At 49.0% G+C, this 14,937-nt stretch overlaps 2 protein-coding genes across 4 annotated transcripts in view; one reads left to right on the top strand and one right to left on the bottom strand.

Annotated features, from left to right (window-relative positions):
• Positions 1-943: 943 nt before the first annotated feature.
• On the top strand, positions 944-6,473 carry PFN2 (profilin 2). Of its 2 annotated transcripts, none has more exons than XM_074878311.1 (3): positions 944-1,264; positions 2,486-2,678; positions 4,705-6,473. In XM_074878311.1, the coding sequence occupies exons 1-3, from the start codon at positions 1,133-1,135 to the stop codon at positions 4,800-4,802; spliced, it is 423 nt and encodes a 140-aa protein (XP_074734412.1). In that variant the 5' UTR covers positions 944-1,132; the 3' UTR covers positions 4,803-6,473. The 2 variants fall into 2 exon arrangements, with proteins under 2 accessions (XP_074734412.1, XP_074734411.1); XM_074878310.1 differs by lacking the exon at positions 4,705-6,473 and adding an exon at positions 4,382-4,665 and having other exon boundaries at positions 948-1,264.
• A 3,994-nt stretch (positions 6,474-10,467) lies between these two features.
• RNF13 (ring finger protein 13) overlaps positions 10,468-14,937 on the bottom strand; it is a 42,205-nt gene continuing 37,735 nt past the window's right edge. For both annotated transcript variants that reach the window (XM_074878328.1, XM_074878329.1), the window contains exons 9-10: positions 13,745-13,825; positions 10,468-11,943 (exon numbers count right to left, since the gene is read on the bottom strand). In XM_074878328.1, the coding sequence (XP_074734429.1) occupies positions 11,579-11,943; positions 13,745-13,825 (446 nt within the window). In that variant the 3' untranslated portion in view covers positions 10,468-11,578. The remainder of the gene's footprint in view (positions 11,944-13,744; positions 13,826-14,937) is intronic.

Raw genomic sequence — 14,937 nt, 5'->3', positions numbered from 1 at the left:
GTGACCCTGCCCAGGGCCCAGTACTGGTGCAGCAGAACGCTGGTGTCAGGCCTGGGCTCTTAGAGGGGAGCACCGAAATTATCTCAACACAAAGCTTGGTGGAACCTGGAAGAATAAAACCTGAAACTGGCACCTCCAAAACCACACGGACATAAAATCTAAGGGATGCTGGTGTGTGGGAGGGGGAGCCCAGCAGCTCAACGCCAGACAAGCTGTTTGCCACAGAAATCCCCTCCCAGCGCCGGGACCCCGGCTCGCTGGGCCAGGCGGGACGGCCCGCGGCAGCCGAGCTCGCAGCTGCCGAATTACGCGCAAAAAGACACGAAACGTATAAATAAAGAAATAAACCGTAAATGCCCCCAGCTGATCTACCGTCGCCCCCCGGGAGGCAGCCGCGGGGGAGCCGCTAGACGAGGCCTTTAGCCGCGCCCCGGCCCAGGCCGTTCGCAGAGGGCTCGGCTTCGGCCAACTGGAGACTATGAGCCTGAAAAAATGTCAGGGGTTTGCCCAGGCAAGGACTGCGCTTCCTGAGGGGCGGGGGGGGGGGGGGAACAGCGCAGCGTTTCTTGGGCGCTAAGTTCGAATTTCCCCACCCGGAATCCGACGGGAGGAAGGCGGCGCGGCAGCCGGTACTCACCCGCCGCTCCCCTCCCGGCTGGGCGGGCGGCCCCAACGGCGGGCCCCGGGGCTCAGGGCGGCGGGCCGGGGCGGGCGGCCCCCGGGGCTGAGGGCGGCGGGGGGATGTCATGGCGCCGCGCCGCTCCCCCACACGGGTCCGAGCCCGCGCAGGGACCGCTCTGCCCCGCTCTCCTCTCCCGCGGGACCGGAGCCCGCTCCCCGCCGCCCGGCGGAAGCCGCCGCCGTTGCCCCCCCTCAGCGCGGGGAGCCGGGCGGCGCGGGGGGCGGCGCCGGGCCGCGCCCCTCCTCCCCTCCGCCCCTCGGCGCCGGCAGCGCGGAGGGCTGGGCTGGGCCGCGCCGCTCGCTGCAGCGCTCGGCTCCGCTCCGCCGTCGAGCAGGGAGAGGCGAGAGGGAGAGGAGAAGGGACGGGACCGCCGCGCCCAGCCCCGCCGCCCGCCGCCCGGCCCGCGCCCCGCCGCCCGCCCCGCTCGTCCGCACCGCCGCCCGCGCGAAGATGGCCGGCTGGCAGAGCTACGTGGACAACCTGATGTGCGATGGCTGCTGCCAGGAGGCCGCCATTGTGGGCTACTGCGACGCCAAGTACGTCTGGGCAGCCACGGCCGGCGGCATCTTCCAGAGCATCACGGTGAGGGCGGCGGCGGGGAAGGGCGAGCGCGGCCGGGCGGGGGACGGGGGCACCTTGCGGGGGGGTGCGGGGGGGGGGGGGGCAGCGATCCCGCGCCGCCTTTTTGTCCGCGCCGCGGGTTGAGGGGGGGGGGGGGGGGGGGGGGTGTGCGGCGGGGCCCTTCCCGCCGGCGGGGCGGGGGCGGCGGGGCCCGGCGGGAGAGGCCGCGCGGGGCGTGCGCGGCGGGGCTTGCGTAGGGCCGCCCGGGCCCGGCGCTGCGGCGAGGCTTACGTGCGCGGCGTAGGAGGCGTTCGTGAATGCCCACCTCGCCGCTGGCTCCATGTTTTTCAGCGCCAAGATGGCGCACTGCCATTGATTCCTCCTCCCTCCCCTCCCCCGCCCCTGCCCGTCCTTCGCCCCCGCCGTCGCCGGCCCCGCGCCCGCCTGCACGTCCGCCCGCCCGCCCGGTGCAGCGGGGCCCGTGCCGCCGTTACATAAGGGCCGTGCGCGGGGCGGGCAGCGTGCTGCAGCGCGGCCTGTCCCGCCCGACCCGCCGGCCAGCGCCGCGCCCCGCCCGCGGGACCCGGTGCCGGTCCCAGTGCCGGCGCAGGGCCCGCGGCGGCCGGGCAGGGCCGGCGGCGGCGGCGGGCACGCAGAGCTGGGCTGTGATTGTGGCGGCCGGGCCCGCCGTGACGCTGCACTTTGAGGCCGCGGCCCACCCGCCACCGCCCCCCCCCGCCGCACCGGGCTACGCTCCCCGCCCGGGCCCTCTCGCATGGCGGCCCGCCCGCCGCCGCGGGGCCGCTGCAGAGCGCGGCTCGGCCACCGCGTGTCCCCGCCGCCGGACCCGGGCCCACGCCCCGCCGATGGCGGCAGCCGAGCCGGGGACAGGTGCTGGCGGCGGCCCGGCTCCGCGGGGCCGGCCTCGGCCTGGCGCGGCCGGCAAATCCCGGGCTTAACTGGCCCCGGTGGCGCGGGACCGGCTTCCCCGGGAACCCGCGCCCGGGGGGTCCGCGGGCTCGGGCTCTGAACTGTTCCCGGGCAGCGGCTCCGCTGCTTCCAGCGGCAATAAACCAGCGCGGTGTAAACCGTGACTAACAAAGCCCTGCCTGCTGGAGCACTTCCTGGTGGGGGCGAGGCGAAATATACTGTCTCATCTCTGGGCAGAGACAGGACGCTCGCTAAATAGAGATTAAACAATGAAACGCCGCCGTGCTAACTCTGGACTTTTTTCCCTGACAGCCGGTAGAAATAGATATGATTGTAGGAAAAGACCGAGAGGGTTTCTTCACCAATGGTCTGACCCTTGGTGCGAAGAAGTGCTCTGTGATCAGAGATAGCCTGTATGTTGACGGCGACTGCACAATGGACATCAGGACAAAGAGTCAAGGTGGTGAGCCAACATACAATGTTGCTGTAGGCAGAGCTGGCCGAGGTAAGCGTGATTTTCTTCGCTTTCAGATCCCCAAGTTAAAAACGTGACCCTAAGCACAGGCTCCGGCTGTTAAACAAACCAGACCCCTGTATTTAATGGCTGATTACAGGAAGTGACGTAAGGGGGGTGACTGGCAGCGCTCTGGCCGATGGACGAGATTTCTGCCCAGCAGCCACCCTTGTCCCTGTCCCCCCCTGCGGCTGCAGCCGGGCGCTGGGCTCTGAAATGGTTAAACAGCTCCGGCCAGCAGCCCAGGGCAGAGCAGGGCTTGCAGTGAGCTTACAGTGAGCTTACCGAGTTACTTGGTATCTAAAGCTTACGGTAGGGATCTACTGGTGATCGGTAGTGAAACGAGCTTTTTCCTTGTGAACTTCTCAACGGAAAGTTTATTCTGCAAAGATGTGAGTTCCTTTTATGAGCTGCTTCTACTTGCCTTTTAACAAGTCCTACACTAACTCTTCCTGCACTTCCTATTGAGCTCTCTGGAGTCTGTCTTCAGGCCAAAAAGCCCGTCCGGTTTGGTGTCACCAAGAAACTTGCTTTACACTAGTACGCCTGCTGCCCTTGCTCCTCGCGTGACTTCTAGTAAAATGTGTTATGGGGATGACACGGGGTTGGGACACACAAAACATGCCTCAGAGTGCTGGCTACAAGTAGGATGCCTTGTCTTCAAAATATCTGGCCTGACATTTTTTGGCTGGCTGTGGAACAAATGAGTGAGCAACAGAGTTTTGCTTATAAGTACAAAACTAAAACTAGAGCAGAAGTTGTCTGTGGGCTCAAGCCAGGTGGCGATGGCAGGGGAAGGGCATTTGCAGCGCTGCAGTGAAACAAGCAGGGCTCTGGCTCGGCTGCAGATGGTGAGACACCAGTGAGAGCTGTCTGTCTGAAGCTTTTAGTGAGCAAATTGCTATGGAGATGCACAATCACCTGTAGGTAGGCTGACTGCAGTATTTCCAACTACAGCCTCCTGGCCGGGGAACAGTCAGCGCTGGCTGTGCGGGTGCTGGCAGGTGACATCTGCGGGTGACATCTGCTGGCAGCCCGCGGCTGCCGGAGACAATCTCCCTCGCCAGACAATGGGGACACTCCACCAAAATCCTGGCCGCAGAGGCAGGGTCAGCGTAAAAACCTTCCCTGCCTTTTGTCTGCCGCAGAAAGCGTGGTTTGTAGTTGTATTGTTGTCTGAAAAGTCTCGGCCCAAGTCTGACCCCTGGGTTTTTCTGCCGGTATCAAGGCGGTTACTCTGGTTCTTACACTGGTAGTGAGCGCTACAGAGAAGAATATACGAATATTCCCTCGACTGCTCTTCAGAGTCACAGTTCCTCCCCATGCACCACCACTTTTGTCCTATCAACACTTCTTTTCTGCCCCTTGTTTTTTTTAAGATGCAGCCAGGGTTTCCTTGCTGGGTGGTGATGGATGGTGCTGATGGGGGAGAGGCACTGTGATGCTTTTTTGAGGTAGTCGGTGGCATTTTTCTTAGCAGTGAACTCCTAAGACTTAAGAGTTACATAACAGCCCTGAGGATAACTCGAGCCTTCTCCCATCTACATCCCTACTTTTACAAAACTCCTGTTAAGCTAGCTTAATACCCAGATACTAAATCTTGAATTTGAGTGTGTTTATTGCACTGCCTAGAACTTGCGTTGTTTCCTTGTCTAACACGCTCTTTTTAAAACTTTTTTTCTTTTCTCTTTCAGTCTTGGTCTTTGTAATGGGCAAAGAAGGGGTCCATGGAGGCGGATTGAATAAGAAGGCATACTCAATGGCAAAATACTTGAGAGACTCTGGGTTCTAGTTGCTAGGCAGACTGTTAAGTATTAGGGGAAGATTGCTATTAAACTTTCCTGGCGGTGAGCTTTAAACCTTACATTCTGGAAACTTTATTAGCAATGCAGGGTGATGGGGTATGAACCTGTGTCTCCTTTGTATCCCTTTGTTGGTGGGGAAAGGTGTTTTGTTTTGTTTTTTTTTTTTTCCTTTAATTCTGTTCATTTTTGTTTTGTTTCCTTGTGTACTCCAGCATTGGTTATAGTCATGGGAAAGGAAGGTGTCCATGGAGGGACACTCAACAAGAAAGCATATGAACTGGCTTTATACCTGAGGAGGTCTGACGTCTAAGCAGCCTCTCCCCAGCCACCTAGCAACTGTCTTCACCACCACCCAGTTGTGTTCAGTGCTACCAGACTGTAGATGGTAGTTTTGTGTTTTTTATTTACCCATTTCCTATGTCGTAATCCCTGTTCCCCCGGCTCACGTGTATGTTAACCACTGTATGTAACCGAGTCCCGTACCTGGCACCATCACTGCACCACAGACGATATGCATGATACCTTCAAAAACTCTCGGGAGGGGAATATGCCAAGCATAGGCTTTGCTTTGTCTTAGCGATTAGTGTGATATTGACAACTAAAACAACTTAAATACTAAACAAGGTGCCGATTGTACAATCTAATTTGATCGATGCCTCTTCAGCACTTTGAGCAACGACACGGCTCACTAGTCTTCCTTTCACAGAGCATGGTTGGGAGGAAAAAAGTGCATGCATATCTTTACTTCTGTCCCTCTATTCTCTTTTTTTTTTTTAAAAAAAATCCACATTTGTTTGCTTACACCCATTTTTATAGTGCCTGGTTTGTTTAACCAATTTGCCACTCAGAAGCTATTAATGTTAAGTTAGTTTTGTCGTTGCACTTCACCTAGGCTTATTGCTTTTATTTTTTCTTCATGATGTCCGAAGCTTGTACTGCTTAACAAGTGCAATCGCAAAACTATGAAAGGGTACAGATGCACTTCCTCCCATGACCTTAAAACCACGATCCCCAACGAATCCCCAGAGACATTCCATCATTGCAATAGCTCAGGCACTTTTTTTTTTTTTTTTTTTTTTTTTTTTTTGCCAGCTCCTGTTCTGTAGTTGAATTGTGAAAGGCTGCCATTATGGACATTAGATATCCCAGCATAACCATCTGGAGTGTGTCTGGTTTCAGTTTTTCATAGGACCAATTTTAATTTGCAGCTTGGGGGTCATGGGGGGTTTTTTTGTGGTTTTTGTTTTTTAATATGAAACTGCGATGTCATTGTGGAAAACTGCCACCTTCAGCCGTACCGGGAGCTCTGGCTGACTCCAGTCTTGCTGCCAGATCACTTACTGGTAAAGAGTCTGACCGCTCTGAAGCCACTGTGTGGATGAAGGTGGGTAGTTTGAGAGCTAAACTCAAAACTATGCCATTTCAAATCTAAAATCTTCATTTGGCCTGTCACACCCTTGCTGCAGAAATTATGGAGTGAGCTGCCTTGCACACGAGTCATCTGAAATGTCTGTAACCAAACTCTCAGTTCAGGCATGGTACTAACTTGTATGTCCATTTAAAGAGAACTGCAGAACTCTGTATACAAAAGAATAAATGGGAGGTGGTATTGGTTGGAATAACTGACTTGGCTGTCTTGTGATGAATTTTTTAATATGTATTCTGTGCCATACTATTGTTTAAAAAAAAAAAAAAGAACTGTTGCTATTGTGAGATGGATTTTAACCGACTACGAGGGTTTCTTTCGAATGGCACTACTTAGGGACATTTTAGTATTTGCTTCTATTGTTGGGCCTTGTGGATAATGTACAGATTTAAACAAATTCTTGTTGCTGATTTGTCCATTTCTTTCCCTGCACTTTGTTACATCTGGGATACAGTCTAACTCATCTGATTTAATATGCATTTCAAAAAATGCCATAACTATTAAAAACACCTTGTTTACAGACAGATGAAATAAATTTATTCCAACCAAACAAAATCAGACTGTTGGTAATTCTTTCCTCCCTACAGGAATCCTCTGAAGCTGCCCTTCATTGCGTGGCTGACTGCTAATACTGGATCTAGGCATTGTTTCGGGTTTTGTAAGGCAGCAATAGTACAATAATACAGCTTTAGTCGAAGGCCAGGCGGTCTTTGGGGTAGATATCAGCTTAGGAGAGGATTTCTTGCCACCTCCACGGCGAGGGGGTTCCCCTGCCAGGCAAAGGCCTCGCATGTGTTCCCCAGAGCTGGAGGGGACCGGGGTTGCCGGCCACTGCGGGGCAGGAACGTGTTCACCCCGGGCCACCCGAGGGCCAAGACACAAACAGCCCTGGCAGGGAACAGCAGGAGCCTGCGGGAGGGGAAAAGAGAACCCCCAAACCAAGGGAGGTTAATCTTCAGCCAAGGCTGCACTTTTCCAGTCCTGGCACGGCCAGTTAGTGCTGCTCGGGTGTCACCACTGGAAGGCCTTTGCTCTTCCAGCCCTGCAGCACCAGCATGAGTGGTGCACCTGTACCTTCGCTTGTCCCCAGGTCCCTGTCTAACTAAAACCTTCATGTACAGTCGTTATCTGTGACTGCTTCAGTTGCTAGATGTCGGACTTGTATCTTCTAGCTCTTGGAGCTCACGTTAGGACAGACTGGAACACGCCCGCAGCACCAAGCGAGTTCCCAGTTAGTAGTAACTGGTAGAGGGGACGCAAACCCTTCGCTTCCCCCATGGAAGTGTGAGTGTGTGAATCTGCTTTGTTCTGTATCTAAACCCCATTTACACTTGCACTTGCATTCTAACTGCAGGATTTATTTTTTTCTGGTTGGGGGGGGGGTGGGCATCTGTCCCTGAAGCTTTTCTGCAGTAAGGCCAGAGCTGGAATTCCCTGTAACGGCATCTCAGAGGCAGCACAGCCATTAGCTGTGCACACCGAGCACTTTTCATCCCATTCCTTCGTTATTTTAACATTGCTCCTTTCTGATCAGCTCCCCTCTCCTGAGCAGGTGCCTATGGCACCTCTGTGCTTTTTCTTGGTAAGAATGTGTTGCTCAAGTTACTTTTTCAAATACGTTTGTTCTTGAATTTCCACAACAGAATGGTGTCTGTTTTGCTAGGGTCTACCTAAAACACTTTTCTTGAATCACTGGCCTCAACAAATTTTACATTGAACTCCCCTTTCCAGATTAACAGACAATTTAAATACTAAGGTTTGTTTTCCTATGCTGAAGGTGTGACCTAGGTCAGAAATTTGTGTTATTTTTCCTTTTGCAAAAAATTTTTGGAAGCAACAGCGAAACACTGTCTCAGCCGTTCTGACGTTCTGGCCCTGGGCCCCGCTCCAACTGCTGTGGCCCAAGTTTCTACAAAACTTGGGCAGTTTTTAGAAACTCCACTTGTGCAGAGCTGTCCTCAGTACCTGTTGGCTCCGCAGCTCCCAGCAGAGCCCAGAGCCCGCACTGGGGCCACCAGCACCTGCCCTTTGGTAAAGGCGCCCCCCCCTTGCGCGGGCATCCAGCAGCATCGCCTCTGCTCTCACAGCAGCAGTTCCCAGCCACAAGGAAGCCAAGCGCCTGCCCCACCCTCCTTTTTATTTTGTAGCACGTTGTTGCCCAAGGCTGGGGTAGAAGAACAGAACTGACATCAGTGTGTTAGAAAAGAGGAGAAAGGAGCAGGAAAGGTGCGAAGCAGCAGAGTTGCTGCAAAGGGTGGAGTTTTGGGGTTTTTTTTTAAGGGTAGTTCTCAAGTTGTTCAGTCTCACTCCAAAGTCAGGAATGTAATTCTCTATCAACTGACTTGCCTCACTGTCTGCGGGCTCACTTCCGTCCCCGGTTACTTATGCCTCCGCGTGGGCCAGCTGGGAGGTGAGGAGGCTGCAGGTATGTGCAAGTATTGGGGCCTTACAAGTGTCTAACACTGACTGCCAGACCACTGATCAGTCCCTTTCTCTGAAATACATTTATGAAGTTGTCAGTGTGCTTATTTTCTGCACCATAATCCAGACAGACTTTAATTATACCACCCATTATTACTCAGCCTTTCCAAGGGTCTTTACGTTTATAATCAACATGTTATTTAGAATTGTTAGAACTCAGAAACATCTGCCTATCCTGAACTGCTGACAGCGTTGCATTTTTAGACATCATCCAATTTTTAATACTCATTATATTATTTTGCATGTAAGTACCCACTGGTAGTGTTTGTTCAAACACTGGCTCTGGAGCTCTCCCAACATCATGCACTGTCAGGGGGCAAGGAGGGTTGTTTGTTTTCCTATTTAAACACTTGTCAGACCCATCACTTTTTTCAGTCGCCTTTTACTGGATTCTCCCCACCCTGCCCCCCAAAGTGAAAGCTTACCTCTCCCCTTCAAGGGCAGGTTTTAATTCCTGGCCGCTTCTGGCTCCTTTTTCAAGTAGTTTGTTCTCATTATGCAATGAAAGGTTCGGTGCAAACTTGTTTTGTGAGGAGCTATTTCTACTGGTCGTACAAACACTTTGTGGTAACTGCCAACGATGCCTGCGCTGTTTTATGCGGAGATTACGTGCCTCAGTGGTCCTGTGAAATACTTTTAACTTCAGACACTAGTTACAGCTACTTATTAGAAGAAATTTTTTTCCACTAGGCAATGGCGTATGAACCTCTGAAGCACCGAGAGCCTGTTCTCAAAGGTGAGCGGACTTCACACAGGCAGAAAGTCCCGGGAGCCAGCTCCTCACAGCGCGGGGTGAGGGAACAGTGCCCCTTTCCCTGGGGAACGCAGCAGGTCAGAGCCCAGAGAAAAAAACCCCTATTTATCTTTTCCTGGGGGTTTGGAGAGGCCCTGTCTTTTGAGACAAAGATTTATCTAGCAAGTTTTAATGAAATACACAAATTCTACTCAGAAATGCAAAGAGATATTTAACCTTCCACAGTATTTCTAATAAAGTGCTATTCCTCCTTTAGTTTTCATTTTCATTCTTGCTGGCACTGGCAACTGACAAGTCAACGGTATCTGTGGCACAGGGGAGCTGTGGCAGGGGGAGCATCATTACAGTGTTTACTGCCAATGCCTGCTGAAATAAAATTCACATTAATAACATCAAGACATTTAGAAAATGGAACAGTTTTTTTAAAATGTACAGTATATTTGGGATGGAAATAATGTCCTTTGCTGCATGAGTTTTCTCTGCATAGCATGGAGAATAGCAAGTAAGAAACGGATAAAAATCATATAATTTCACTTTTTGTCATTGCAGCAAATACTACAGCCAGAGTTACACGTATTATAAAGTTGACTTCAGCTCACAGTTCTGGATCTCCAGGTTTCAGGGTGCCTGAAACACAATTACGAATAAACACATGCACTTTGTAACACAGGAGCAGCAGGAACCTGTTCTAAGAAACATCTTTCAGCTTGGTAAGCTTTCAGAAATGAGTTTTCACATTCGGACTTGACAGACACCAGCTGGAGTGGAATTTACCCAGTGAAAATACAATCAGTGTCGCTAACTCCGCGGGCTGCTGGTGGCAGCAGTTTAGAGGTGAATCATTCCTCCATCGCTATTTTACCATGCCTCACGCTGCAGAACAAGCTCTCTGCTCTCAGCCAGACCCAGAAGTGGTTTCCGGGCCGGGCTGACGCTGGGAGGGTGCAGCTGCAGCGGTGTCAGGTCAGAACTGCCCCGGGAGCTGCTCACCTGCCGCCGCCGCCATCCATCAGCGCGTTCCGGCTTGCAGGACACAACTCCCGCTCTGGTCCTCCTTCCCTCCCCACACGGGCACATCTACGCGGACCTGGGCCGATCCAGACTCCTCCTCAAAAAGTGAGGTGAATTCAGGTTTTCTATGGACCAAGTCCTGCATGCAGCCCCTGTTCTGTGACGCGCAGCGCAGGGCCGGGCCGCGCTTACTGAGGGGCTGAGCAGCTGCACCTCTGGATCTAAAAACACTCTGACCTTGGCAATAAGTGCAGACGAGTACAGTGAGAGCGATGCGGAAGTTCAATAAATTCCTTTTGATACTTAAAGTGGAAAACATGTTTATTAACATCCTTTCAAGCTTTCCTTATTCAAGACCATATAAAAAAAATTCTCTGCGTTTTGATTATACGTATGTTTTTACTTTCTACATAGTTACAGAGGTATTATATAGCGTTTGCTTTTTCCATGATACACTGGTAAGTACTGAGTTCTGTTAAACAGTTATAAGCACTTGTTTTCAAATCAGGTATTTGAAAAGAACAATTTTTCTATATACATAGTTTAGCAGACTAATGCAGCATAAAATGCTCTTTAGTAAGAGGTATATGAGTTGAGGATCAATACAATACTTACCAAAAATTATTTTTCTATGTGGAACAAACCTCTGTTTCGGTCACCTCCCCACCCCCCAACTCCCACATCCCCACTGGAAACCAGATGACGTCATAGGAGCAGGTAGGGATAATTAACGTGATTAGGGTGAATCTTACCTTGTGAACTGCTCAAAACTAAACACGTATTCTAAGATTCCTTATCCTAGGGACTGCTCAATGGAACTGCTTGAACTCAGCTACTGTGGCAAACTTCAAGGGATTATTTGGAATCGCTGCTTTGAGATAGAAGTGGAATTTCTTCTGCTTTGTTTTGATACACCAGCATATAGAATATTGATCTGTTCTACATTTTTCTTTCAGTGGTGGTGACAGTTTTTAGGAAAACTCTATACAAACATGCAAATACATTTTTTGTTGGGCTTAAGGGCTAACACATACCATACATGTAATAAATATTGCTATCAGTATGACCCAGTTGTAGCTACAAAATGGAAAAAAATTATTCCAGATAAATCCTGTTTCAACAAGATACACTTAGTCTGTGTGATATTTCTATTGATATAAACTATTAACATTATTCATTAACATTGTGAAGTCCAGTTAAACTGTTCATTTTGAGAAGACAGAACGTGTGACTGAATACCTGAATCAAAAATAAATCTATCAGTAATGATTTAACCATAGTACTACTACATGAACTGCCGCTCCTACTGAAGAAACCAAATGGATTACAGATTAAAATATATTCCCTACGTAAAGGTTTGTAAAGTAGAGCCTTAAGAACTCTTTTGTTCATACACTATTCATCGTTAGTAGTCTCAAACAGTATTTGCCACTCTGTACTCCCTTTCATCACTGGGCTGGAGCTGCACCACTACACTTTCTTCGTTTATTCCGTTCTCTGCATCACTGCTATCAATATTGTCATTGTCGTCCTCCTCATACTCTGAGGACTCGGTCATGTTCTGGTGGGAATGAGACTCTGACAGAGCCCCGAACGACTGAGTGCTAACTGAGGCTAAGGGTCTAAGCAACGGAGTATTTTCCGACACTTCATTCTCCTCTTGACTACTGTCTGTTTCAGAGTCAGAGTCCCCGTGAGAAGGGACCACTTTCTGCTTACACACAGGACAGGTTTTTTTGGTTTTTGTCAGCCACGGGTCCACACACTTGCAGTGATACGCTGTTAGGAAACAAAATACACACTGTTACCTAAGTGAAAAGGACAAGGAAACCTGCTAAACTGTATTTATGGTTAGTAACATTATTTTATTAGTAACAGAATTTCAGAATTTAACTCATACAGAGAATTTTAGTGACAAGTTTGTTGGCATGCAGACTGTCTATCCCTGCGTACAAAACACCTAATGGATGAGGACGGTGGCCAAATATGTGCCATTAATACCCACTTCCTCTGCTGAATGACTCAGAGGAGTCCTGCAATGGGCCACGTTTGACAAAATAAACTTTAACAGCTTCTTGAGGAATTAGACCCACCTTGCAGCAGATGTGCCCACCATCATTATCCTCACAATGCCTCTAACCTCCACCAAGATGTATCGAAGCACCTTGTTATTAAATAAAATTACTGCATAATTTTGTGGATTTTAAATTAGGTCTACAGTTGGCACTGCAACTATACTGGCCTTGTTTAAAGAAAATGTGTTTGAAGTGTCTTATGGTATTAAAAACTTAGCTCTGCTTATTAACAGAGACTTCTACCCGTCAAGGAGTGAAGTATTTACAAGGGCAAGCATGTTGTGTTCAGTCCCTGCTCAAGCATGTTAGCAGCACGTTCTCCACAAGAACCAAGGGTGGTGGTTTTGGTTTTGTTTTGTTGGGGTTTGTTGGTTTGGTTTTTGTTTTGTTTGTTTTTAAATGTCAGCAGTCTTTGCTATCGGTGATCAGGTTTAGTTAACTCCGCAGTCCCTAGCCGGCACAGATGCTGTGGATCTCTTCTTTCTCTTCCAAGAGCTCTTTTGTTTGTCAGAACCAAAATTGTTTTTTATGACTGAGGACCTACAAAGCCCAGCCTGTCATCTGCTGCATTGACTGTGGATGCAAGGCTGTAACATCAGTTGCCTCTTTTTAAACCTCTTAGTGATGTGGTATTTGCTGTTGCAGTGCCTGCTCAGCACAGGAATTTAATGAGAAAAAGCTGGGGAAAACTGCTCCCAGCCAAAATGGCTGCAATATAGTTAATGGACTGGGAGGTAGAGAGAGGGTCTCAAGCTAGGAAGAATGAATCCTATCTTTCTTGATAGATTTTATGCAGCTTTTTTTTTTTTTTTAAATGTTTAAATTTAGAGACGTTCTTGGGCCCAGGCCCAAGAAATCCAGATTTCTAGATAAACGCTCTTAAAATGCTTCTTGTACTTGCATGCAGTTAAGAGCAGTCTTGTCCTGCGGACAGATATGTACGTGACTACTCAGTACACCTTTTGCAGTGGGCTGGAGTTGAGAACGGCTGCTCAGGCAGTGCACAACTTTAAGAACATTCTACCAATTCCACTAGTTCACAGTAAGAACATTCTACTAATTGTACTGATCAACACTAGTTTTTGCACTGACAACACTGACCTCCTAGCGCAGTCAAGGCAGTGGTCCCTATGGCTACAGGACAGGCCACATCCCTTCACCCATGACTCTGTCACTAACAGCTGAATTACATTTTATGGTTTGATTGTCTCGGAGAAAGTGAAAGCCTATTTTTTTAATGCAAGTCTGGAATGTGTTTCCCTATCAAGCCCAGATTTTCTTTCACATGAACATCCAAAGAAAAACGCGAAGTGGGAATCCTATCTGGTTTTGCTTTTTTTAAGAGAGAAAGAAGTTTGCTCTTTTCCCAATTTGTACGTACGCTCCTGCCTATTAGCAAAACTAAATTTTATAAATCAATCAAACATATTCACTGTGGGTTTTAGACACAGTGTTTTAGAGAGACGTTTTAATACAAATACCAAACCTAAAATACAGCTGCTTACCATGAGAACACGGGAGGATTCTGAGCTTGTCTCCATCCTCATATTCATCCAGACAGATGGCACATACATCGTATTCATCTCCTACGGCATGTAATTGAGAATCAGTTTAACTTTGAAAAGGTCTGCTGCAAATCTTTCATACACATCCATTCTGGGTTGGTTTCACAGTTGAAGAAACTATTATTCCTCTCTGTCCATGTAGGGGCAGGTTCTTTGAAGCTGTGTAGTTGACCCCTATATTTCTCTCCTTATTAGGACTATAGCTCATTCACCTTTCCTTCAGGTTAATAAAAATGTTTTAAACTGTCTGAAGTGCTATCTCTGTAATATTCTATCATTCTCATTAAAAGTAAGATAAAAGGATTTAAAATACAGGATTTGCTTTACTATACAGATATTAATAAGTTATTGAGAAAACACAGGCAGAAAAATAGCAACAAAGACAACTGGGTTAAAAAAGCAGAATAATAGTTGAGAATGACAGTCCAGTCACAAAAGAAAGCTGACATGATTTTGTAATTCAAACCTCACAAATAAGATATATGTTACCGACAGGAGTGACATTATGTACACTGTTGTGATACATTATACGACCAAAATATAAACACTTTTAAGAAGTCAATTTATTCCCATTTCAAGGGCTTTACAACATGGCCCTTTCATCAATCCCAATGGTTCCTTCGAGTCTCCAGAAGCTGCTGGCCCTCTGAAGTTGCAGTTACACAAGCAGCTTATGGCCTTACGAAATGAAAAGAAAACTTTGGAGCAGTGATATTCTAAACGAGCCTTTCGGGACCACCAGAAGGTAACCACAGTGAAGGGCCAAACCTCCCCCTTTCCCCAAACCTAGATTTAGGTCAAGGCTTTAGATATGACACACAGGAAGTTCCTAAGAGAAAAGTATCTGGAAGGAGATGGAAATGGACATCTTAATCCTACAAAACAGCAGAGGGAACTGAACCTAGATCCCCCAACTCCTGTCAAAGACTGCCAATTACTAGGCTATTTTATTAAAGGTGAGTAGCTGTGGTGGTTTAGCCCCTGCCGGGGTCTGAGACCACGCGGCCGCTACCCCCCCCCCACAAAGGGAGTGAAATACAAAGCCCCAAGACTGAAATAAGGAAAGGTTTAATACAACAGTGCAATAGCAACACAACAAACAATAACAATAACAGTACTAGTGATAGCAGTGA

The sequence above is a fragment of the Strix uralensis genome, chromosome 9, assembly GCF_047716275.1.
Source record: "Strix uralensis isolate ZFMK-TIS-50842 chromosome 9, bStrUra1, whole genome shotgun sequence".
In the NCBI taxonomy this organism is placed as follows: Eukaryota; Metazoa; Chordata; class Aves; order Strigiformes; family Strigidae; genus Strix; species Strix uralensis.
Note: the sequence above shows the minus strand (reverse complement) of the source record. Positions and strands in the feature narration are given on the sequence as shown.